This window comes from Ceratotherium simum, chromosome 8 (assembly GCF_057802395.1).
Source record: "Ceratotherium simum simum isolate JZ-2026a chromosome 8, ASM5780239v1, whole genome shotgun sequence".
In the NCBI taxonomy this organism is placed as follows: Eukaryota; Metazoa; Chordata; class Mammalia; order Perissodactyla; family Rhinocerotidae; genus Ceratotherium; species Ceratotherium simum.
In genome coordinates, this window is record NC_141907.1 from 4,175,903 (window position 1) to 4,201,624 (window position 25,722).

Sequence of the window (25,722 nt, forward strand, 5' to 3'; positions counted from 1 at the left end):
ACTGAGTGCTTGAGAAATGCTTGTTGAGTAATGTTCTGAAAATCTTAGGGGTCCACAAACTTTTCCTGAAACAGATCAGATAGTAAATACTTCAGTTTAGTGGGGCATATGGTCTCTGCCTTTGAGAGTTACCAGGCTCATGAAAGAGGCACGTAAAAAACTCAGAGCAGCCACAGGAGCGCGTAAACGCAGGGTCACAGCCCTGTTTGGTCCAACTTTATTTACAAGAACAGGCAGTGGATGGGAGCGGCCCCTGCTATAGACTGCTGATAATAAAAATTGTTGTTATTTGTGGAATACCAGTTATATGCCAGACGTTGCTTCATGTACCCAGCATGCATTGTCACCAGTCCTCGCCACGGTTCCGTAGGACGTGTGATATCCTATTTTCTGGTGAGGAGTCTTCCCCAATCACTCTACTTGAAGACCCCATTTCTGCCTAGGTCCTGTCTAATACTTCTCTGCCCCCACAGCGTCTGACAGAGAGCCCTGAGCCTCAAGTCAGAACTCATTTAACACTGGTTGATTGATTGGAGGATTTTAATTCGTTTCCTTTCTTTCAGTTTCATGAACAGGCGTGTTATATCTACTAACCCATATCTAGGGGGTACCTCCAACGGCTACGCCCACCCCAGTGGGACGGCACTGCACTACGACGACGTCCCGTGCATAGACGGCTCGGTGAGTGTGCCATCCTGACAGGAGATGCTCGTTTGTGTTAGAGGGCAAGGCGGTCCGAGAATTTCTGTGATGCAGAACCCCTGGTTTCAGTCCAAACGAGATAAGGCTTTTTTCATGCTCTGAGGCAAGATGAAAACTCCATCCCATCTCTCCTCTCCTTGTTTTTGACAAGCTGTTCATCTTAATCTGCATTTGAACTAGTAGGCGATTTGACGCCAGTAGATAGTTTGTCATTCAGTGTCAATGTCATTAATTAAATGGTTCTGCACATCCTGAAATACTGACTAGAGGATAACACATTGAAGTCTGTAACTTGGATAAAACAAAATATAACACAGTATAAGTTACCAATGAGTAGTTATTTCCCAGTGTGATAAAAATGCTGAGAAATCGCCATCAGAGAGGAAACATTGCCATAGGGGGGCGACAGTGCTGCAGACTCAAGACATGTGCCCTCCTGGTGGCTGTCACGTACCTGGGGCTCCTGATTCCTGCTCTGGTGCTGCTCGTATCTCCAGGTGTAAACCCTGCAGAGGGTTAGTGACGGCTGTGTATTAGAGCTAGCTTCCTGGTCTTTTTGGCCTTAGGAGTGTTTTGATTTGTTTTCAGTATTTTGTGTCTTAGGTGTAATTAGCAGAACTCATCAACAAATGTTGTTGTACTTTGTCTCCATATTGTTCATCTGACAACATTTATGGAGCATCTTCTCTGGGCCAGGCACTGTGCTCTCTTCTGGGCCAGCAGAGGAGAGGCCTTCAGGGTCAACAGACTCCTGCAAGGCACTCGAAAAACCGTTCTACCATTTGTCTCCCACTGTTGGGTAGATTTAAAATTGGCATCTAAGTTAAGATATGTTTCAGAAGTAGGCATAGGTATGTTTATTGTTATTTTTTCAACCTTGGAAGGTATTTTAGATTTTTTTTCTTGCTGTTTTACTTACCCATTCTTTTCTCAGTATTTTGATGGATGTCATCAATAAGCTCCCTTTTATCCATCATCATAAAATCCACACCTGCCCAGTGTGGGAACCAGGAGACCACTGCCTTCTTGAGGGAAGTGAGGGGGTCATGGCTCCCAGAGCTCAGAAACATAAGCAAAACTGAAAATAAGGTTATTGTGGTCTGGGTCAGAGGTGGCCAGCCAGTTAATCAAGAACTATGATGTCATCTGTCCCCGGGGTCTTGGCTATCTTGCTGTGAGTCTTCCTGCTGTCAGACACTCCCCACCACCCCGTCAGGCCTGCCCTGGGTTTCCTGCGGGGAGGGGCAGTCTGTCCGTGGGATCCTCACTTGATTCTAAAAAGGGACTTCATCACGTAGTCCATCCTCCTTCCCGCCTCACTTCTTCTTCTCATCCTCTCTCCCCTTCCTTCCCTCCTTACTCCTCCCTCCCTCCCTCTCCTTCCTTATTTTCTGGGTGTCTCCTAATGTCCATGCTCTGTGCTAGGGATTGAAAACAAAATGGCTAAGATAGTGCCTTTGTCCTTAAAGGGCCTCCCAGTCTAGTGGACTGAAAGAAGGAAGGTGGGGAGGAAGGCTGACTGGGGCCCTGGGCCTGGCAGGGACTTGTTCAAATGCAGATTTAGATGCACGTTAGGCTCCATGTTAGGACGTGGGTGCTAGGGTGTGAGCAGAGGCACTTTGAAATCCTTCCTGGCTGCAAACTCCATCAGACAGAGTCCTGTCTGAGTCTGGGGTGGGGTGGCAGCCGAGTCCTGCCCCACAATAAGAAAACATTAGGTCCAATCAGTCTCCTTGCCCTCTGTTCCCACTACCACCTTTGCCACTGGGATGTCAAGGGTTTGAGGGGCTCCTGGTGCCCACTATACCATAGTCTTCCACCCCTGTGAAGTGCGTGCAAGCCCACCCACTGAGGGAAAAGTCCCGTGGTGACCCTTATATAAGAGCAGGTTCTCAGTCCAGCCTCATCGTAATCGCTGTGCCATTGTCGAGGGGGGCCCGCTCCCCTGACATCCCTTTGTTCTGTGCAGCCACTAGCTCCTGTTGACAGAGCAGGCTTATCCCTCATTGTAGACCCCACTGCCAAACTCCCCTTCATACGATGGTCTGCTTCTCTCAGCCTTCCATCTCAGCTGCCAACTTTTTTTGAAAGATTAACACACAAACCTATCTCTAGACCTTCCTGCCTTGAGGCCCCTTCATACACCTTTTCCTCAAAGGGATTTCCCCACATGCACACCTTCCGCCTGAAAATATCAGGGCGAGCTGAGGGGCTTAGAGAAACCACGGACCTGCACAAATACCAATCTGGTTCCCCCCGTCCCCTTCTGTTCCGATTTTTATTATGCAGGTTCTGGCCTTCCCCAGGAAGGAGCTCTCTTTACATCATTCAAAGCTTCATCTATTTTAGAAATAAAAATCTGCCCTTCTTAAAGAGCTCTGCTTCTAGGAATGGTTTCTGCGTGTACATTGCTGGGCAGGCGGTGTGAGCATTTAGGACCTAACATCCTCTCTGCAGGATTTGGGCTCCTTTGCTTGTCGGGGCTTCCTTGAAGCTCAGGCCTTTCTTAAACTGTGTTTCTACACGCTGGGTTCCGTTACCAGGTAATCTCTTTTTTGGAAGCCTTCATTGCCCGGTTTTATAAAGTTCATACTTTTTAACCCAATACCTGACATTTTAGCAGTGTTTCAACTTAGTTAATTCTTACCCAGTCAGTGTTCCCCCGATGCCTAAAGCAAGATGCAAGTGAATCTCAAAAAGGATCTTCTGATGTGCACACGTGCATGCACACACACACTTTTAATCTAGAAACTTCTATGGAGTTTCTGTTTTCTGAGTCTTCCATGTGGCTTAATTCCTTGGTATTTTAGGAAAATGATAGTCTAGTCTAGACCATTTTAATAACCCTGGGCAGACATATGCTGGGCTGTCATTATGAAATGCTCACATTCCAGTTCATCTGCATTTACCATTATTTTTAAATTATAGATGTGTCCCAAGCATCACAAAAATAGACACATCGAAGTGATTGCAAAGGAATAAAAACACTCCTCCTATGAAATTTTAAACCTTTTCTATTTTTGTAACAAAAGGCTGTAATTACAGTCTGGCAGAAGGAAACTCTGCAAGAAGGATATAAAAATAGAGTAAAATGAGCATGATATGAATTAATATTTCTCTTTTTTTGTAAATGCAAAGCAATTTATGAAGACCTTTAAAACGTAAAAGGATCTGGCTATGGTTGTTAGTTTTTGGTTTTAATTTATACTTTAATATCCATGTTCTAAAGTGGTTTGTAGCGATTTTAGTCCTTTATAAAAAGATTTTCCCCTAAAATAATGCCATTATATCAGTTGTGTTTTGAAACATCCTATTTTCAATGATGATTTGATTTCTGTCTTAACAGACTGTTTTGTTTACAGCCCATTCTTCAGGCATAACAAAGTATGGAACAGAGGTGACTGCTGACAGTCACCCATGCGACCTGAGTCACTGATGCCTGCAGGGCAGACTCGGGAGAATCCGGGGAAGTTTTCTCCAGGAGCCTGAGGCTTAGAGGCAGCATCGTGTGCAGTTCTGAGCACGGCTCTTAGAGCCGTCTGCCTCTTACCGCTATGTTTCTCTGCCTCAGTTTCCTCCCACGTCGTAAGAGTCCCATGAGAATTCCATAGTCAATATTTGTCAAGCACTTAAAACAATGTCTAGAACATAGTAGTTACTGCAAAATAAAATAACGTGCTTTGCTAGGATTGTGCCGTGCTTTCTGGGGAGAGCCAGCACTCCAGGTGTCTGGACTCCCATCCAGCATCCCTTTCCTTAGATCATATTGCTGCAGCTTTCTGGATTAGGAGGACTTCTGAAATCTGCTTCTTGAAGGAAAGAAACGTCAAATCAGTATTTTTTTTTTCTACTGTCAAAAACAGAACAAAACAAAAGCTTCATAAGCCAATGACCCTGGAACGATTTAAGGAAACAAGAAACCTTTCCTTAAGTCCCCAAAAGTGGAAAAGTTCTTTTGAATCAGTCCATCTACGTGTGTGTGTTATTGGTAACAACTGGGGGTGTGTGGACGTGTTGTGGGGTGCTAATAACGTCTCAGTGTGCTAATATCTGCTGTGCTTTCTGTGACCGAGGCACTAACGACAGAGCTGTGTGTATTGCAGTGGGAACCTGAGGATGGCTTTCCTGCCTCCTGTGGCCGAGGCCTGGGAGAAGAGGTGCTTTACGATAACGCAGTCCTCTACGATAACTTGCCATCTCCGAAAATCTTTGCACGCTACCCGCCTGCTGACAAAAAGGCTTCTAGACTGTCTTCTGACAAACTGTCTTGTAACCATTACAAACACCCTACCTCCTGCAGCCTGCCTTCCACTCAGTCTGTCACTAACACCCCTTCTCTGGGGAGGGCGTCTCTCGGGCTCAACTCCCAGGTACAGCATCTCGTTCTGTTATATTCTAGATTCATCTTTAAGTCACGGTCCTCCCACAGTTTTGCAGTGGTAGTATATTCACCAGCTTGCAGTAAATGAGACTCGTCAAGGGTAAAGCATGATTTTTCCCTCTCAACTAGAATATAATTTGCAAATACAATCAACATTTGGCTACCCAGGAACTGATTAAATATTCCTAACTGGTTCATAGTTTAAACACTGTATTTCTTTGCCTACGTCTGGCTCTCTGTTCTTTTGAATTTTATGAATTATGTCAACTAAGGCAAAGATTGAAAAAGGACGGGACAATAAAACTGTGCAGAAGACTCTTGAGCTGCACGTTTCTTTACTCTGTTTCCATTACATATGAGGAGTGGTGGACTCCATGTACTGATTGCTTTTTACCTGAGTAGATGCTAGTAGGGATGTGGGATTATCATTGAATGATAAATAACCTCGATATTGAACTGTTGTCCGTCTCACACCTCATATTTGTGGCAAATGGTAACATTTCAGGGTAAACACTAATTTTGTGTTTTCATGCATTTTCAACCTAAGAATTTTTTATGCTTTTCATAAAGATCTGAGCACCGTATGTAAGAATACTCTACAAACATAAAGCAGATGGGCATGTTTTAAATTATTTTCTTTTCCCTCTATTTTTTGTATAATCTTAGACAAATGATGAATGCCAAGTAAGACCATAGAAGTTCAGATGGTGATGGCTTACAGCAGCTCCTCCCGGCTGCTCGGCTCCATCAGGATCACATGGGGAAGTTTTTGTTTGATTGTTTTTGTTGTTAAGGACAGTTGCTCAGATTGCATTCCTGGGGATTCTGATTCAGCGAGTCTGAGGGCGCAGACCACTGCAGTCAGACGTGGGAGCCGCTGGCCTCTAGTTTTGTATGAGTCTTTCTGTCAAATGTCTGGTGGGTTACTGAGCAAACGTGTGTCTGTTTATATTTACCTGTCTTTTTATTGGTGTTTGAGTTCCTTGGGGAAGAAACACAAGACAAAGATATGCCGTTCTCTATGTTGGCTTGTCCCCAGATCCGTTTGGAACCATTGGATACACAGTCTCTGTGTGCTTGGTTTTTGCTCGTTTTTATTTTATTTTAAGTAGGAAGCGCATTTGCAGGTTGAATGATAGCGCAGTTAGTTTTCCTGTCCTCATGTGGTCGTTTGAAGGACCTGCTATCAACGGAGAGATCTTTCACTCATTGAACAGCTACAACGTGCCATACGCTGTGCACACGTATAGTGTGTCCTTGAACCTTTTTAGGAACCCTGGAGGCAGGTGCCAGTATCTTTGTATTTTTAAATGAGCACGTGGAGGCTCGGAACGTTTTAGTGACTTGCTCAGTATCTCCTAAATGATGGGCCCAGAATTTGAAGCTAACTGTGTCTGCTCCCACAGCCCAGGCCCCCAGCAGAAGGAGATGTTGTATAGTGGAAAGGCTGAGCTCGGTGTCTAGAGTTAGCTTTTGCCATCTATGATAACAGTCCAGTGTAATAAAGCTGGATTATTACACAACTAAGGCACACATATATCACTTCAGCAAAGTATGACGTTTGTTGGCTTCCAGCAGTCAAAGAGGTAGGGGTATATCAAACTTTTTAAAAGCCTGTGGTTAGTCAACGTTCAGTTCCTACTCTTTCTATACGATGCTCCTCTTGCTTCCTTCCTCAGACCCTGTCAGTGAATCAGAAGGTAGTGGTTTATCCCGTTAGGACGTCAGGCAGTGGAAGGGCCCTTGAAGCAGAAATTGAACTGCACTGTCACACTGCTCCCCGAAAGAGCATTCCACCCAGATAAAAGTTGTCTGTCTTTAGAAACATAAACTTTTGGTAATCTCAACTGAATGCTCTTGGATACTCAACTGCCTTTGCCCATTTCTTGATTAGCATTTATGATCTCCTGATAGAAATATATCACTTTTATTGCTTTCTGACTAAGACATCCTAGAGTTCCTCATTTGCTTTGAACCTTCTTAGCCGGTCCAGGAAAATCACAGCAGTCCAGTGTTTGGGAAGCAAGTTGGTTTTCTACTACCCTCATTTTTGCTGTCTATGCTAGATTTTACTTAAAGAGTCAGAGACTGAAACAATTTACCCAAGAAAACCCAAGTTTTCTTTATTGTTTGTTTTTAATTTTGTTATATGTTTATTTCAACAGTTGAAGGGTAAAAAGCCCCCAATAGCACCCAGTGGGGTTACAGGAAAAGGGAAGACTCTGAGCAGTCAGCAGAAGAAAGCTGATTCCACAGCCAGTGTGAAGCGGACACCGTCCAGTAAGTTTGTCATTCGGGTTCCGGCGTCCTAGTGTTAGGTGCATGTTGCAGAGTTGGGGCTGTCTGAGCCATCTTCTCTCCTCACCTGCCCAGGTAGAGAATGCCAGGGTTGGGGGTCCGTTGGAGAGATGGAACTCTATGCACCGTCATCCTTCCTCATTTGCTGGACTGAAGAATGGCGACGATTTTTAACCCAGCTTTTATGACTGGCTATATAAAAGGAAAAACAAAGCTGGTTTGTTACCTGTAGAATTGGTTAAGCATCTTTAAGTACTGGTTTGTCAAGTGTTAATTGGTTGAGCATAGTTAAGTGTGAGGCAACTGCAGGGGCAAGTGGCCCTGGACTGTGGGTCAGGAGACCTCGGTTTCTGTCCCTGATCTGCTGGTGACTTAGTGACTTCAGGCAAGTCATGTAAACTCTAAACTCAGCTTCTCTATGTTAGAGATGTAGACAAGTGGCTACTGTGGTTTCTTGATTGAAATAATTGAGGTAATATACGTACCTCAAAGCACTAGAGAAATAAAAGGATTTATAAGGAAGCTATTACTTATGTTCTCCTGTTTAGTGCTCATAGCCGATTTTATGAGGGCGGGTATTATCATCCACTCCATCGTACAAACGTGGAAATAACCTCTGAGAGATTAAGTATCTTCCCCAAGGTCGCACAGCTGGCAGATAACAGAACCAGACTGAGAACCAGGTTCTCAGACTCCAAATCTGGCAGGGGCAGACTGAGCAGAGAGGCAGTAAAACACAGTGAACACTCAGTAGCCTTCCGTGTCTCCAGAGAGCTAAGTCTAAGGGGATGCTGTTATCTGTGTGCATCTGTACCTGCTTCAACCCTGGTGCTGCTGGATGCCTGTTCATCCAGCAGCCAGGCAGCATTAGTCATTCAAGGCGCTCTTCTTGTTGGGCTGCAGAGATAAGACAGAGTAGTTGCCGTCGAGTTGCTTCAGTCCAGCTGACTCACACAGGCAGCTCTGCAGGCATACGAGCTGCAGCACAGGCCTTCACGAAGTTCAAGGGCTCCTAAGTCAGTCTGGGCGTGTCAGGAAGGGTTTCCAGGGAGGAAAATGAGAGTTAGACTCAAGTGGTGAGTTTAATATGATCACCCTTGGGAAGCTGTGTCTACACTTTATGAATCTGGCTCAGTGTAACTGGTAGACAAGTCTCCATGTTAAGAAAGCCGAGGCTAGGTGGCCAGTTAGTAACCTCTACACCAGGTGTTCTCAGTACCGAAGTTACTGCCCTCCTCCTTTGCACTGGGGTGTAGCTTCAGAGTTAGAGAGTACACATGGGGGCGGAGAGGCCGGCTGTGTCCTTGGCCCTATACGTGGACCAGCCTCGGAATTGCTCAGCAGTGCTGGCTGCTTCTTGCCCCAGGGAGACCTGTATTCTTTACACGAGCTCCCCTGTGCTTCTGTTCTCCTCGAGCAGACATTGCAAGTGGATGGGAGCCAGCTGGGTCAAATCCTCATCATCGTAATTTGTTTAGTTTCAACTTTATCTTTCTGGCAAATCTTATTTCCATAGTGCTGTTGGGTATATTTATATTCACTTAAATTTTTTTAGTGTGGTTCATTTGTGGAGGGGCAGCGGGGAAGGGACTAACTTGTGCTGAAAGCTTTGTTATGCGAGACCTGAGTCACATGAATTCTCTACTCCTAAAGCATTCTCTCTCAGTACCTATGCTTACTATATTTCCTAGATGATTTACTCCTATATTTTCTGAGACTTTCTGTAGGGAATTTTTATTAACTTTGGTGACATCTAATGGTGACAAAAGAGAAAAATAATTACATTCTGTGTTTTTGCTGAATTCAGCCAGTTGCATTATACACTAGATGGAGTTTATTGCATGGGGACCGAAAGATGGGGAATGTATAGGTTATTGCATATGTTTGTTGGGAAACATCTTAGGTTAGAAGTGAGTGAATAGAGTGGACACTGCCTGTTTGCAAAACATGTCATCACCCTAGCCACTAATAGCAGTGCTTCTGTTTCAGATTGTTGACTTGGTTATCCTCATGATGCCAACCTTTGAATATCTTTCTCTGTGTGTGTTTTCTTCTCTTTTTTAGTGAGGGGAAATTGAGTGGGAAGTGATGACATTGTACCTGTCTTGATAAGTGAGTCTTTCATTGCAATCACAGTGGTTGCATTGCAAAAATTAATGAATTCAGCCTTTAGGACAGGTGCTAGAAATGGCTCACCATTGCCTCTGAGTGGACAGGGCTCTAGGGACTCTGTCGTCACAGACAGTGATTAGAGCTGCTAGTGAGTGTCCCCCACATCCCAGGCATCACATGGTTTTGTTAGATGGGTTTTAGGTGCATGTCTCGGATTTCTTTTAAAAACCCACAGGGTCCACCTTGTCACTTGGGCTTATAGAGGATGAAGCTGCGGCTCAGGGAGGGGACTGGCCTCCCAGAGTCAGAGCCACCGCTCTGGTCCACCGCTTTTGTTATCAGCATTATGCCACCCTCCATGTCTTCTACCCAGGAGGTGTGTCTAGTCCAGTGAGGGAGTCAGATATGCAAATAAACAATCATGGAGTACTGTGAGGGCATGATGTCTAGAGGCTGCTGGGCTGTGATCAGGTGTGAGGGATTAGCTGGTAGAAGCAATCGGGAGACGGTGGAAGCTTTGAAATCTGTGATCTTTGATCAGTCTTGTTGGCATCTCATCATTTCTTCATCTCGTCAATGTATTTTTCCAAAGAGGCTTTTTTTCTACATTATTATTATCAAAAGGCCACCATAATCAGAGGAAAAGAGCACAGGGTCAGGATTTTAATGTGATATTAACTAGTGGTGTGCCGTCGGCCACGTCTCTAAATTTCCCCTAGGACTAATTTCCTTTTGGTTCATTCATTCATTCGTTTTCTTTAATGAGCATATATGTAGTGCTCATTTTGTGCTTGTTCTGAGTGCTTCGTAAGATGAATTGAATCCTCGTAAAACCCTACACGTTCCCTGCTCTTGTCACCCTCATTTCACAGTTGAGGAAACTGAGGCACGGGGAGGAAGTACCTAGTTCAAGGTCGCGCAGCTATGGTGGGAAGCTGGGGCTCACAGCTGGGCCGTCGGGCTCCAGGCACTACTCTGGGTCGCCCCGTCATTTTCTCATTTGTTCCTTCATTTGCTCAGCCGACGTTTACTGTGTGCTCGGTCCGTGCCAGGTCCTGATCTCCGTGGAGGGGAATAGCGACCATCAAGTCAGCAGAGCAATGGGATGACACAGTTGTAAGGACCAGATGTGACGGTGTTGTGGAAGTGTTTTGAAAGACACAGAGAACTATACACATTCCAGAGATTATTTTTGAAGTTGCTAGACTCCTCTATTTTCAGATTATAGAATGTTCGCTCTCAGCTGTATTGAAGATTGTAAGTTGCATGCCTCAAAGGGAAATGAATTAAAGAACTGTCCTAATATGCTGCTTTCACTTTTTTAATTTGATTCAAAGAATATTGGTTAATTTGAACTAGTCACTTTTCTGCTTAGTTCAAACCGATCTGTTCTTTTTCTTGTTGAGTTGGCAAAATAACTAGCTTTGAGTTGATTTCACTGAGCTGGATGATTAAACAGCCTTTATGAATTACCTTATCAGCTTGTTTAAACCTGATTTCCTATTGCTGCTTTTTTTTAAGATGCTGACCAGTACAAATATGGCAAGAACCGGGTGGAAGCAGATGCCAAGCGACTGCAGACCAAAGAGGAGGAGCTGCGGAAGAGGAAGGAAGCCCTGCGGAACAGGCTGGCCCAGCTCCGGAAGGAGAGGCGGGACCTGAGGGCTGCCATCGAAGTGAACGCAGGTACACGGGCGTGGGGCTGACCGGCCCCGGGCGCCCGCTTGTGTTAGAGCCTAGATTTCATCCAGTCTGCCCACAGGGTCGCTCCATGCAGTGCTTCTTGGAGTCGGGAAGCCCAGGCAGGTGGCACGGTGGTGGAATAATGGAACAAGCGGGAGGCCAGGACTGGCCCTCGCCCTGCTCGCGGAGCGCCCTGCTCGCGGAGAGGCGTGCCAGGGAGCTGTCTCCCCTCCAGTGCTGATAGCAGAGGTTGCCTGGAGCACAAGCACTATAGCCTCAGGGCTCGGGAGTTTCTGCTCACTGTGTACAGTGAGGCAGTTGGGTTTCTCAGCAGGTGGACAGTCCGTAGGGATAAGTGATATCCACAAGCCCAGGTGACAGGTCTCTGCATGGTGGAAGGAGCCCTCCATTCCCTGGGAAGGGACCAGTCAGGGCAAGACAGTGTCTGAGTTCTTGGAAGGGCTCAAGGGAAGACGCCGGGTTAGTGGAAGCAACCTCCAAAGAGGAGCGAGGAGTAAAGGAGTCGTCGGGAGAACCGAGTCGGGAGCCAGAGGGTATCTGAGGACTGGGTTTGTTTGTTCTTGCTGTCGGGGGCTGGGTCTATGGTTCCTGGCTCTGGGGACGGAACTGCTCAAATGTAAATTGCCTCAGCTCAGGACTGGTTCTTATCCTAGGGCAAGACCGACTCTTTAGATTTCGATTTTGCTGGCCTTGGGGGGCGGCGGGGAACACCGATGCAGAGAACCAGGAAGGTCCAGAGGGAAACTCCTGCTTTCAAGTGGCTCACCAGCTGGGGAGGAGTTGGTGTATAAGCACACAAAACAGCTGATCAGCAGTTCGAGCCTTTTCTGACGTTGTGGCTAAATGGTTTTTATGAAAGGAAGTGCCTTTGGAGTTTAAGGAATGGGAGGCTAGGTGTAGGCGGAGCAGATCCAAGATGAAGAGGCAAGATGTGACCTGTAGCATCAGGCTGCCTGGGAGGAATCAAATGCTTAGTCAGAGAATTGGGTAGGAGCTTTTAGGTCAACAAGACAGAAGTAGAATTCCTTCCTTCTGTTGTTTCAAGTTTGCAGGATAGTGAAGATGCAGAAAGATTAGATGAGCTTTTGGCCTCAAAAAAGAGACTCTCACGTGCTGCCAAGCAGTAGACCAGGGCCACGTCCTCACATCAGTTAACCCCTTGGAATCGGTTTTCTTATCTGTCAAGTGGGTACATTACCTGCCTTCCTATGTCACTGTAACACCTTGCAAATAAAACAAATAAGTGAGTGTGCCTTAAAAAACATATGCCGTGTTCTGTAGAGATGCTGGCTGTGTTATAGTTTGACTGCACATCAGTAAGATGACTCAGGAATAACTGGCAGAAGAATTAGAACAGAAGAACATTCAGACTTGTCAAGTAAGTGGCACCTTTGGAAGCCAAGTAGATTAAGTTCCCCATTTTTAAATGAGTGTGATGAAGCCCAGACCCAGAACTCCTCAAATTTGTGAGAATCAAGGTCTTGTGCTTCCTGGTCCACAGTCTTCCAGCTGCAGCAAAGGAAGTGATTGGAAAAGGACTTTGTTTCTTTAAAGCACAGCTGAATTTTAAGTTCCGTAGAAAGGATCCAGGGGAGCTCAACCTTCAAGTTCCACAGAGCACCCTTTAGGGGCCCCAAACGTCCTCCGTTATTTTGAAATCCTTGCCTGTGGCTGGAGCAACAGCGTTTCTCTGGGCTTTCAGGCAGGAAGACCCAGGTGATTCTGGAAGATAAGTTGAAGAGGCTGGAGGAGGAGTGTAAGCAGAAGGAGATGGAGCGCGTCAACTTGGAGCTGGAGCTGACAGAGGTCAAGGAGAGCCTGAAGAAGGCCCTGGCTGGCGGGATTACTCTGGGGCTGGCCATCGAGCCCAGATCAGGGACATCGAGTCCACAGGTAACGTCCTGCCGGCTCTCCTAGCAGCTGCGTGGTCGTGGGCGTCCAGAGAAAACGCTCATGTTGTTTTCTCCAGGGGCCGCCCGTTGTCCCCTGGCATCAGCACAGGAGATACATAAGTCACGTGTCAGCTTCCAGGACTGTTCTCTGCTGTGTTCAGTTCACTGATGTCAAATGTGCTTTTCTCGTTCTCTGGGCTTTTTAAAAGGTGGTGGAAACACCGAGTCTATTTTCTTCCCCTTTGTGAAGTCTGATTATAATTGGTATGGTTCTTTTTATCTCTTTGGAACCATGTCGTAATTTGATGCCAGTTCATTAGAGAGAAACTTTAATTCAGTGCAGCAAAGTTTTATAAAATGTCTAGCATGTCCTGAGAACCGTGCCAGGTGCTGGGGAAATGGAAATGAATGAGCACAGTCTGTATGCTCTTAGAATCCAGCAGAACAAATGGAGGTCACTTTTCAGACATGAATTATCACCTTCAGTGATTTACATTCACTCTCATCTGAGAACTTACTGTTGTCTTTTCCACATGGTTGTTCCATCAAATCCTTACTTCCTTGTGAGTCCGATGCGATTGCTTCCATTTAACAAATGAGGGACCTGAGGCCCAGACAGGTACAGTGAACTGCCCGAGAGCACGCAGCTGATTCGGGACAGACCTGAACTGAGCCCCTTCCTTCTCACTGAAGCCCCAGGCGTGCGCCCCACCGCCCACCCCACCTTGCAGCACCCCCAACACTGGCGTTTCAAGTCCTTCTTTCCAAACCCCTTGCCAAAACGCTGAGCTTGGGTGACTCCCCCGCGGCCCCTCCCTACAGTGCTGGGTGGATTTACTGGGAGGATGCGTGGATTTACAGAGGCGTGGCACCTCTGATGTCCAGGCGCCCCCTCACCGTGTCCAGCAGCCCAGCCCCTCGCCTTTGTCACCTCATTCTGCCGGTCTCACAGAGGCTGTCTCAGAACTTCTCCCTCTCCTCCCAGCCCCAGTCTCCTGGCCCTCTCCAGGGGCCACCCCCTCCCTTTCAGAAGAGACCTCCCCTACTTGCCGAGCGAATTCAAGCAGCAAGGGAGGTGCTCCTGTCACCAAAACCACACCCCTAGCTGTGCCCACACTTTCTCAGCCACCGCAGAGTAGAGTGTTGGGAAAGCAGGCTCTGTGCTCGAACAGGCCAGGGTGTGAGGTTACTTACCTTCTCTAGGCCTCAATACTTCCATCTGTAAAACGGGGATGATAATATTGCCTACTGCACAGTGTCATGTATGTAGAAGCTCTTGTCGCAGTGGCTAACCAAAGAAAATGTGTGTTCATTCATTCATGTGTTCATTAGCTCACATACACATTCATTCATTCGTTCAGCAGATTTTATATATATACGTATGCTGTGCTCCTTCAATGTGTCAGAGACTCTTGTAGGCCCACAGCAGGGAGCGTGATAGATGAGAGTCCCTCTCTTCGTGGAGCTCATATTCCGTGAGGGCAGACAGACAATAAACCATAGTGATGTCAGATGTTGATAAGGCTGTGGAAGCAGCGTGGCGGGCAGGTGCAGTGGGAATTAGAATCCAAGGCCTTTCAGCATCCGACAGCAACTGGGGCCAAGGGCACGACGCAGCCAGTGCTAGCTGGAGAGAGGAGGTGGCCAGTGTGGGGCAGGGGTCTTTCCTCACTGCATGAGACTTGTGGGCCCTCGTGACGCTCGTCACAGGTGGTCTGGAGGCAGGAAACCATGTGGACCCCTGGGCCTCTTGACCTCCCTGGAGGGTGTCTGAGGAGCTGCCAGCATCGCTGTCTGGGGTCCAACTGGAGGGGCCAGTTCTGGGCTCTAGGTGCCACCCTCTCCTGACTCCCTCCTGTATCTCCAGCTCTCTGCTGGCTTCCTTCAGAGCATTTAAGGTTCTCTACTATGTTCCATCTTAAAAAAGGGGATTCTACCTTGGCCCCACATTCCCCGCCAGTTCCTGTCCTGTGTTTCCCACCTTCCCTTCCAGACTGAACTGCTGGAAACGGTTGTCAGTGCCCACAATGTCCAGTTCAGCCCACTCACTTCTCGACTCACTGTGGTTTGGCTCGTCCTGGAAACTGCTTCCACTGAGGGTGACCTCTAGAAGTCTAAATCCACGGTCCTCACCTCTCCGGTTCAGACGTCTCAGGCCCAGCCAGCTGCCTTCTGTCTGTAGTGACCTCACATCCTCCGGGGTTTGCCCTGTCTCTCGAGAGTCTCCCTCTTGGCCGCCTGTGGTCAGCTTTTCTTTCTTTTGGCCCACATAGCCAAGCTCGTCCTTCTGAAGGTGCAGGGCCGGTTTCTTTGGGCTCCCTGCTCTCAGACCGCAGGGCCTGGCTGCTCCCTCTCTCCCGAGCGCCTCTCCTTGCACTTGGGTTGCCATCCCTTGCCCGGCGTGGCAGCCGTCTGTGTTATTCCCGCGCAGACCACGTCCTCAGCAGAGCGGCGTCAGATGGGTGGTCCCAGAGAAGTGTCGGTGCTGCCCTGCTCAGAGCACAGCCCGGCCTCTCCCAGAGACGACGGTCGTGCCTCTCCTTCTCACCAGCCCCTCCGTCCCGCGCTCCCTCAGGCCAGCGTTGCCTTTTAAAAGCATTCCCATAAAACCAGACCCTGAGTGCAGCAGCTGCTAGGGGTCCGTGGTCGGTAGCCCCAACGGGGGTTCTCAGCGACCTATTGTAATGGCAATCGAAACACTGTTCTCCTAAAACGGTGCGTGTGTAACCTAACCTGTGTTTTAAGTTACGGATCCCACAGTAGTAACGGGGAGCGTTTATTCCTCGGAGACTTCGCTTGGGTAGGCACAGCTAATTGCCAACCCTTTTCCTTGAGAGCAGCTCGTAATCTCATAGGGAAGAGTCAAGGATGGGGTTCTGGGCAACTGAAGATGCATTTTGTTCCATTTTAAGTCTTCCAGAAAACGTCTTCCTTTGGCATACATAACTGCTGTAAATAGTCGGAAATCCTCAGTATTAGTCAGCTTGGGTCGCCCCCACGACCCCACCCCATATGACTGGATTCGTGAGCTCGCGCTCCACGCTGCCGCTCATCGTGCTCATCAGTGATTTCTACTGCCTGGGTGTTGCAAGGGCGGCTGCAGATGTAAGAGCTCTTTGAAATTAGAAAGAACTCTACTTTGGAGGCTGCACGACAGGGCGGGAAGAGCTCACATTGAATGCACAAGACGTGGACTGGAATCCCTCCTTCCCCATGTCCCAGCCACGACCAGCAAGTTAGAGCGTCACTCTGAGCCTTAGTCTTTGTATCTGTAAAATGGACGTTTCAAAGGTGCTCTCAAAATTGGGCACTGACTACATGGTGGTCCTTATTATTGTGGTTATTACTTTTTTCTATTTCCAAAACGCATTTTTTTTCTTTAAAATAAACCATTTTTCTGCTGGAAAATACCAATGACCTGGAAGTCATACCTGACCCAGGTCTTCTCTCTCCACTGACAGTCCCCAGTTCCTAGGCACCGGACTCTGGAGAACTCGCCCATGTCCAGCTGTGAGACCAGTGACGCGGAGGGTCCAGTGCCGGTGAACAGTGCAGCCGTCCTGAAGAAGACCCCGCCGGCCGCCGGCAGCTCCCCCTGCCGGGGACACGTGCTTCGGAAGGCCAAGGTGAGTCCCACCCTCCTCGCGTGGACTCAGGAGTCCCACAGGCTCTTCCTCTTCAGGCTTTTGTGGGAGGGTGGGAGGAGCTAAGTTTGTCCTCCTGTTCCTGTGTGGACAGCCTTCTGTTAGATGCCGCCTCATCAACATTTACCAAGTTCTCCCACAGACAGACGCTCCTTTAGCAATTGCCTCCTTTGGGGAGTCAAAGGCCAGAAAGACCGGAACCTTAGAGGCCAGGAGAACCAGCAGCTCCGCTTCTGTCTCAGAAGGGGCAGGCCTCCTGGCTTCTCCTGGCTTGTTTTTTTATTGGTGGAGTAGAGATTGGACCAAGCGACCACTGAGATCCTTTAAAAACAAAGTCCAGGCCTAAGCTCTTCTCCAGTCCCTCCCTGCCCTCAGCCTTACAGATCCGCTCTCTGAGGCTGCAGTAGGAAACCTCTGCCGTCCGTCCTGCAGTATCTTCCAGGCTTCTCATGGGATTAGCCACTAACAATTTTTGATGCTCAACTTAAAAACCTCAGAAAATTTAAAAAACAGTTTCTAGTTTATCAGATCAAACCGCTCTCGACTGCAGTCGCTGAAAGCATGTCGTACAAAAACCACACTTGGTACGATTACGTTGATTCATCGAGGTGAAGTTAATTTGTCCCGCCGACCGTGGAGCCCAGACGTCCACTCCTCTCTCTCCGGGGCCTCTAATTGCTGTCATTACTTTTGTTCTCTGGCAGCATTGGAACCCGTTCCAATTGGCTAGAAATACACTATTTTCTGAGGGGGATCTGGTGATAGAGAAGAACATGAGTGCTGCCCACTTGCTGAGCTCCAGTGTGCTCACGGGGAGGGCCCTGATGGCCGTGCTGGTAGACAGCATCCTAGAATGTCTGTCCTTCCCAGCCAGTGCCTTTGACTGAGGGCTGTGTGTGTGGGTAAACGGAGGGAAGAAGAATTACCGTGCATCGTTTCTGTTACTTTTGTTGGCATCCATCAAGTGTTCTTGGTTTGTAACTATTATGCTCATTTATAGAGGAATAGGTTTTGCCTGAGAGATATTTAGCATTCAGCTGTCCAGTAAAGTCGCCCTAATTATTTGCAGATGAGAAAAGCAGTAAAAACTTTTCATTTATTTAGTTTCTTTACTGTCAAAGAAATCAGATTTACAATTATGCAACTCCAGCCTCTGAAGGGCTCTGGTTCCTGGGGGCGCTGCACCATCTAGAGACGTGGCTCTTCAGTTCTTGCCGCTTCTTATGATAGATGTAAAACCCGTGGTTACGGCCCGTTCAGATGCACAGCCGGCCAGTGAGACCGGCCCACACTCAGGGGGAAATGGCTGTCCCTGCTCACAGGTCTGGGTAACACTGTGGAAGTGTCCCAGAATCTTGTCCACAGACTCACTAAAAGAGTAGGATTGAGCAGGGATTTTCTGGTATTCCTGAGAACACTGACACGGGACCCACGGCTGGCGGGGGGGTGGTCTGGCCCTTCGGCTCTAGGAGCATTAGCCTACGTGTAGGTGCCTCACACGCGTGGTCTCATCTGCCACCCCACCTTTTTCTGAGGACCAGAAGAGTCTGACTCATTCTGGGCATGAGAAGTGTTTTCCCAGGCAGTATTCCTAAAATAATCCCCAATTCCTGATGAAGGATGCTCTGATGTGAGAGAGCGAGTTCCGGAAAGTCAGATGGTTTCCAGTCACCTGTCATAGGGTTTCCTAGCTGAGAAGGGTTTACAAGTGGCCAGGGCACTGGCCCCAGGCCCAGTGTTTCTCCCCGGCAGCCTGGGAAGCTGTGTGTTGCGAGCTCCAGAAGCCCGGGCACGATGGCTGCCGTCCTGCGGTCTCAGAGCCGCCGCATGTGAGCCCTTTGCCGGGCATTGAAATATCGGGTGCCTGAAGTGCTCACGTGTGGTTTATTGTGGACGGGAGCTCAGTCTTGGTTTCGTTTCTGCCATGTTTGCTAATGCTGTGTTTTTAACCATTAATTAAGCTTGAACCTTTGATTCTAGAAAAGATAAGAAGTTCTTCAATTTTATACACTGTGCAAAGGTGTGCAGTGTTCTCATGCCCTGTTAATAAACCCCTGGGAAGACAGTGGGCATCAGGCGTTTGTATCAGACCAGCACCGCCACACATGGTGCCACTGAGGACTGAGGGGGACAGTCCCCGCTTGGTGACCAGGCCTCGTGGTGCCAGGCCCTGTGGTGGGGACTTACACACGTGTTCTCCTTTGATTCCCAGCGGCCCTTTGAATTCCTTGGTGGGCCTCACGTTGATCTAATTTCTGGATCACATGGTAACTCTCTTTGATTATTTGAGAAACCACCATGCTGTGTTGCACAGCGGCTGAGAGCCCACACTTTTTAGGTCACAAGCATTAGTGGGTGTGGCCTGACACCTTGCCGTTGTGATCTGTGCACCACTTCTCTGCTTACCTTGTTAGGAGTGGGAGCTGAAGAACGGAACATAGAGACCTGCAGGACTCTGCGGCTCGACCAGGCGCTGCCCCTCCGGATGCTGACCTGAGCGCAAGAGCTGCCCCGAGGGCTTGGCAGCAGGCCGCCAGGGTTCGTGGTGAGCTGTGACGCCCTCACCCGGACCCGGCTCATGCGTATCCCTTCTACCGTGTAATGGTGCCCTTTACAGAACTTGACTTGTAACACTTGGATTTCCAACTTTATTTGTTAAAAAACAAAAGGGGATGAAAAGGTATTATAAAAGAATCCTGTGGCAGATGAAGAAGTTACATCTTTTACCCAGTTGAGTGATTGCTGTAACCAGTTTCAGCACAACCCTGGACTGAAGATGAACGGGGCAGTGGGCCCTGGATGAGACCCGATGGGCAAGCAGGAGCGTGGACTCGAGCGCCTGCTGGGGCCTCTCTGGAGGAGCGTGACCAGTGGGCACTGGGATTGCTCATCTGCCAGGAGGGCCCGGGACTTGTCTCTGCCACGTGAACGCATGAACTCGCGTCTCAGTGGCCCTTCCCCACGTGCCCATCCCCGTTGTCACCTGAGGTAAAGGATGAGAAAATCGTGCTGTGAAGCATTTGTTACCTTTTAATTTTTTTTCTGGACAGATGCTTTTGTCACCAGGACACGAAAAGCTGCCAATATTTTTAAACTTTAAAAAAATTTCTTTTTTATTGTGTGTGGCACTTGGCTCTAAGGGTTTCTCAGAGTTTCTGTATCTTATTTTATGGACGATCTGAACTGCTTTGAAAGGCAGCGGTGTGTTTTTGATCCTTCAGTGACGTGTGTCCTTTCTCCAAATCCAGACCCTTTCTTCCACTGCAGGGCCAGCAGGTTGTCCCCTCACGCGGCGGCCTCACAGGGTCCTGGTTAGACTTACGTTTACAGGACCTGTACTGATTGGGTTGTCACTCCTTTGAAAAGGAAGCAGGTTCTGGAGACTGTGCAGAACATGACACCCCAGAGCAGGGGAAGGGCCCCGCCCCTGCCTCTGGGTGCAAATCGAAGCTGTGGCGGCCGGGGACTCAGGCCCGCTGCTCTCTGCACGGTGGGCTGGGGGCGGCTCCTCATCAGTCTTCTTGTTTGCCTGCTCTGTGGCGTTTCTTGGAGCCATCAAACACTAGGCGTGAAGGGGATAGACGGGCTTCCGAGGTGGAGCTAGTTTCTCCCCTGTGGGTCTAGGAACCGGACTAACTCTCCTTTATCTCCAGAGGGACCCTCTCGGGAGTTCTCGGTTGTGGGAAGGGGCAGCCACTGATGAGGACTGAAGTTGGTCACCAGGAGCGCTCTGCAGACCGATTCACAGGAACAAGCCACACACGTGGAGGGGCCCCTCCTACCGAAACTGAGAACTGCAGTGATGCTGCAGTTTCGTCCCTACCTGGAGCGTCCTTCTTCCCAAATACAGGCGTGGACGGCAGGAGGCAGCCTCCCCATGCCTCCCCCAGGTGCCCTTCCAGCACATCCTGCGTGGCCACGTCTTCCACAGGCCCTCGTGGTGGCGTTCACGTGTGATGTCCTGGTCCCCGAGCCCTGCGGGGGCTGTGTTTGATTTTACTGACTAGGGCAGGACACCAGCCTCCAGTGCACAAGGAAGTTTTACAGCAGGAATTGGAAGCTGTTTCACGGGAGCCCACCTGAAACTTGAATTTATTGCAAAGCCACCTGCCAGGAGCGCTTCTGGTTCGCGGGCGGTCGCCCGGCACCCCACTCGAGAGCTCCCTCCCTCACAGTCGAGCAGCTTGAGGCACAGCCCCCCAGCACAGCACGTGGGTTTCATACCCCAGGAGATCCAGGTGGGAAGCTGGGAGGGAGGGAGTGAGCCCTTTCCCCTGGGAGGGGCCCTCTGCCTGTGTTCTTCTGTCACTGTAGGAAGCTAGACCACTTTGCATCATATGAAGCTAATTTCTGTAAAGGGAAGAAAGTTTTATCACCGTAGATTTTTGCTGCCTTCCAGCCAGAGTTTCTCCACTTAGGGCTCGGGGGCCATTCTCATTGTCAGCCACCTTTGCCCAACTCACCTGCCAGGTTTCGATTGTTATTAAGAAGGAAAGCATGAGTAGCCTGCGTTCTTGACCTGAGCCCGGCGGAGGTGGGCACCGCTGCTCTGGTGGGCGCACCATTAGCCGGGCATCACCTCAGACGGCACCTGACCATCGTCTTCACGGGTCGCGCCCGAGGACACAGCTGGTTGGTGCCAGAGGCAGGGTTTGGGCCCTGGGCTGCAGACTCCTGGCATCCATATTTTGTGTTTAAAAAACCCCAGTTTTTTTTATTTATTTTATTTTTTCCCCCCAAAGCCCCAGTGGATAGTTGTATGTCGTAGCTGCACATCCTTCTAGTTGCTGTATGCGGGACTCGGCCTCAGGATGAACGGAGAAGCGGTGCCTCGATGCGCACCCGGGATCCGAACCCGGGCCACCAGCATCGCAGCGCGTGCACTTAACCACCAAGCCACAGGGCCGGCCCAAAACCCCAGTTTTTAATTCTCTCTCATAACCGTAAGCCTTTTAAAGAGGATGGTGAACTTAAACGAAGCCTGTTGTGTCCATGGAGCCATTTAAAAATGGGTCCCGGGGAGACACGGCCGCCAACACTGGGCTCCTGTGCTGGCGTGTGTTCCCCTCAATGTTTTTAGATTTGATCAGAAAGTTAGTTTAAAGCATTTGCTTCAAAATAAGTTATTTATTTGTATATGTTCAATAAATATAGTTGTTAATTTATATCTGTACATATTAGACACACATCAGGCATCTTGTGGGAGTTCTGACAGCGATCTCCTTTTATGACCCTCCCAGAACGTGCCCAGGAGCACGTACCCCCTGGCCCCATGGCGGCCGAGAGACTTGTGAAGAGGCTGGCTGGGCGGTGAGAGCCCGACCTGGCCCCTCGCTGCTGGGCGCAGGGACGTGGCGCTGGCCACGTCAGCTTCCTTTAGAAACATCACCCGTTCCTTTAACAGATGGCCGTGTTCACAGAGTGCTTGCCAGACTGTAACAGGCTCCTGAGCAAACATGAGAGGAGTGTGGTAGCTGCACGGAGGGGCTGGTGTGGGTCACGGGCCTTGCCTTAGGCCCTGAGGCCAGGCTGTCCGCCTTGGGGTTCTGCTTCTGACTATATTTTGGTAAAGTGTCATCAACCTTCAAAATCCCCTCCATTTTTATCTTTTTATAATGTTTTTAATTCACTAACCAACTTTCTGCACAGAAACAAAGCAATGGTCAGAGTGCTCGCGTGTCACCATGGCCTGGGGACAGGTGGGGATGGTCACCCTCCTCCGCCTAGTCTGTAGGCGGGGCCCGTCTGTGTGTGTCAGAGAAGCCAGCAGCAGTGGCCTCGCGGCCTCGGGATGGGTCCACTGCGGGGTAACCCGTCTGGGGAGTGGTCCCAGATGCCGGGACTCACCCGTCCAGGTGGGCACTGCCTCCCGCACCCGGAGCTCTGCTCTGGGGACTGCCGTGCGTGTGCCACCAGTCTCGTCCCTGCCACTCGTACACCTTAGCGTCGCCAAGCCTGATCTTCTGCCTTGTTCATCTCACTTGTCCTGGAGTTATTTTTGGCTGTTTCTAAAAACCCCAAACTACTCTGATAGGTTGGAGATTTGATACCTTTTGCAAAGTCTGCTTCAAAAGTTTGTTTCCTGGGCCCTGAAGGCCACCCCCAGGAAGGCGTTTCCGATTGGTTTTAATCGTGGCAACAGTTTAGAACTGGTGTACAGATTTCCAAGGGGAGAGCTCTGAAACTGCAGGTGGGCGTGGGGATTGTGGGCAGACCTATTCGTTTGTGATCACATCTTTTCTTTCGAGAAGAGAATATTAGCTCTGTCAGCGCACTGTTTTGGTGTGGCTCACCAGGCCTGGCTCACCAGGCAGTGTCCTCGTGATTCACCACATCGTGTGACAGGAGGTGCCAAGGGCGGGCAGCCGGGCCTGTCCTGCCAGAGGAGACGGCGTCTGCTGCTCTGGCGCCCTCTGCGACCCAGCCTGGCCTCGCGCAGCTGGAGGGCTGAGTGCAGGCCAGCGGCGCTGGTCCTGAGAAACAGCCTCTCCCGGAGCTCGGGCCCGGCGGGCTCCACCACTCCCACGTCGGCAGGCTCGGTGCTGCTCGGTTTACGGAAGGGGCCCGGCGACGGTTAAATGGGAAACCATTGCCTTCCTCTTTTTTTCCATAAAATAACCTTTTTTAATGGGAAAAAAAAATTTCAAATCATGGCATAGTTTTAAAGAGGGTAATTATTATTATTTTTTGTATCTGTTATTATTACTGTCTTATTATTATCCCCACTGTGGGCCGGGTTGATACTGTGAAGTAAACTAAAAATAAATAAAGATTTGGTGCCGTACACACACAGCATCACAATAAAAGCAGAGTCCCTCTCTGCCGAAGCAGGACAGCCTTCGTTTGTGCCAGAGGGGACCTTCACGCCGAGTTGTTGGCTTCAGATGCATCCTTTTGCCCATCGTTTGTGAAATATTTCCAGTTATGTTCTTCCAGAAAAGCCCAGCTTTTCAGTGTGTATTATCAGGTGTTTCTCCTTGTTGCCATGGAAGATGTTTTCGAAATGGGATCATCCGATCATAATTCTTAGGGATCAGAGGTGTTTGTTTTTTCCTTTTTTTTTTGCTGAGGAAGATCAGCCCTGTGCTAACATCTGCCAATCCTCCTCTTTTTTGCTGAGGAAGACTGGCCCTGGGCTAACATCCGTGCCCATCTTCCTCTACTTTATATGGGACGCCACCACAGCATGGCTTGACAAGCGGTGCATTGGTGCACGCCTGGGATCCGAACCAGCAAACCCCAGGCCGCCGCAGCGTAGCGCGCACACTTAACCGCTTGTGCCACCGGGCTGGCCCCCCAGAGGTATTTTTAATAAGATAATCTTTGTATTTGATTTTGTAATGAGAAAGGAAATATTAACTTTAAATTTTAACATCAACTTTTAAATTATAGATATTCAGTATTAATTGACCATGGCTATAAGTTGTAAAATGTTTTCATATTGAGAATGTAATTATTTCCTTATTGTATTTTTTAAAAACTAAAGTCATATTTAAAATTCTCTTTGAAAGAAGCAGGCAAGAAACAGGAAAGATTTTTTAAATTAAATATGTTGGCAGTGCCCATTTTAAATGACTGTAAATATATTTTCACTGTGTTTCTCAATGTATTTAATTCATAAAGTAAAAACTTTTACCAAAAGAAACTTGCAATGGAAATATAAGTTTTCAGTCCATCTGCCCCATTTTGTAGCAGCCTCACTTGAATCGTCAGCTTTACTAATTGATTTTTCTACTGTTTGACACGGTGTAGCCCGCAGACTGGCGCCCTTCGGCGTGACCGTTTGTGTATTATTAATAAAACCGTACTCTCCACCCAGCCTCCGTGTCTTCCCGCCGGGGTTGCCGTGCAGACATAGGGCCCTCGGTTTCTCGGGGCCGCTCTGCCGGGGGATGGAGGCGGTCTGCTGCCGGTTCCTGGGCAGGTGGGAGGGTGGGCGAGAAGTAACCGGTGAGGGAGGAGGTGCCGGACCGGCTTCGTTTCTATTAACAGGGAGCCTCTTTCATGAAAGAACCACAGTTCACACCATAGTTTGTTTTCTTTTTTTTTGAGTGGCTTTTAGTCCACAGACCAGAGTATTCAATTGAAGGAACGTTTGTGCACATGCTGAGTGCCAGGCTGTGTACCAGGTGCGGGAATAGGAACGTGTCAGATGTGAGTTGTCTCAGGGAGCTCACACATAGACACAGGTAACCCTGGTGCACTCTGCAGGACATGCAGAGAGTTCTGGAATGATAGGGAGCTCACTCAGGTAACTCCGGTGCACTCTGAGTGTAGGACTGCGCAGAGAGTTCTGGAATCACAGGAGATAGCAGCTGCCTGTGAGGCAGTTGGATAGGGTGGGTATTTGAGCCAGGTCACGGTGCTTAAATAGGAGTTCGGCAAAGAGAGCGGCAAGGGAAGACGGTCCTATCGGAGGCACCAGCAGGAGCAGAGAGGTGGGTGGTGAGAACGTGAGCCGCTCGGGCAAAGGCAGGCAGCAGCGCGGCTGGAACAGGCGCCCGGGGGGAGGAAGACGGAAGGTGGGTCCGGAACAGCAGTTGGAGTCAGACTGGAGGGCCTCGTGCGTCCAAGGCTTCCCATGGGAGGGATGGCCAGACTTCTGTCTAGAAAGACCACTGCCCGCCGGGATGAGAAGGAATCAGGTGACGAGGAGCCCGAGGCAGGCCTGTGCGGCCCCTCGGTCGCAGGCCGGGGGAGCAGAAACGCCGCCCGCACGTGTGCCGGGGCTGCCACAGGTGCGCGTGCCCACGGACGAGGAAGCCGCACACGGGCTGGCGTTCCCCCAGAGCTCCCCCTGAGCTGGCCCGCTCACAGTGCTTACAGCTGGGCTGACCCGTCGCAGGACGTGAGGCCGGAGGGGCAGCAGCTGGGCGAGGGCCGCGTGGAGACGGAGGTGGGGATGGGCCCTGCAGGATTTGAAGCCGGGACATCTGCTCAGCAAGCAGGAGAGGCCAGGTCTGATCACTGGAGAAGGTGTGGCCTGGAG

At 49.2% G+C, this 25,722-nt stretch overlaps 1 protein-coding gene across 6 annotated transcripts in view; it reads left to right on the forward strand.

The window, feature by feature from the left end:
- Window positions 1-24,547, forward strand: part of AFAP1 (actin filament associated protein 1) — a 163,402-nt gene extending 138,855 nt beyond the window's left edge. For 5 of the 6 annotated variants that reach the window (XM_087434874.1, XM_087434878.1, XM_087434879.1 and 2 more), the window contains 6 exons: window positions 564-681; window positions 7,249-7,363; window positions 11,015-11,179; window positions 12,900-13,090; window positions 16,551-16,715; window positions 19,148-24,547. In XM_087434874.1, coding sequence (XP_087291000.1) covers window positions 564-681; window positions 7,249-7,363; window positions 11,015-11,179; window positions 12,900-13,090; window positions 16,551-16,715; window positions 19,148-19,174 — 781 coding nt within the window. In that variant the 3' untranslated portion in view covers window positions 19,175-24,547. Of the gene's footprint in view, window positions 1-563; window positions 682-4,805; window positions 5,073-7,248; window positions 7,364-11,014; window positions 11,180-12,899; window positions 13,091-16,550; window positions 16,716-19,147 lie in introns of all 6 variants that reach the window. The other variant, XM_087434880.1, reaches the window with a different exon arrangement.
- The last annotated feature ends 1,175 nt before the right edge of the window (window positions 24,548-25,722 follow it).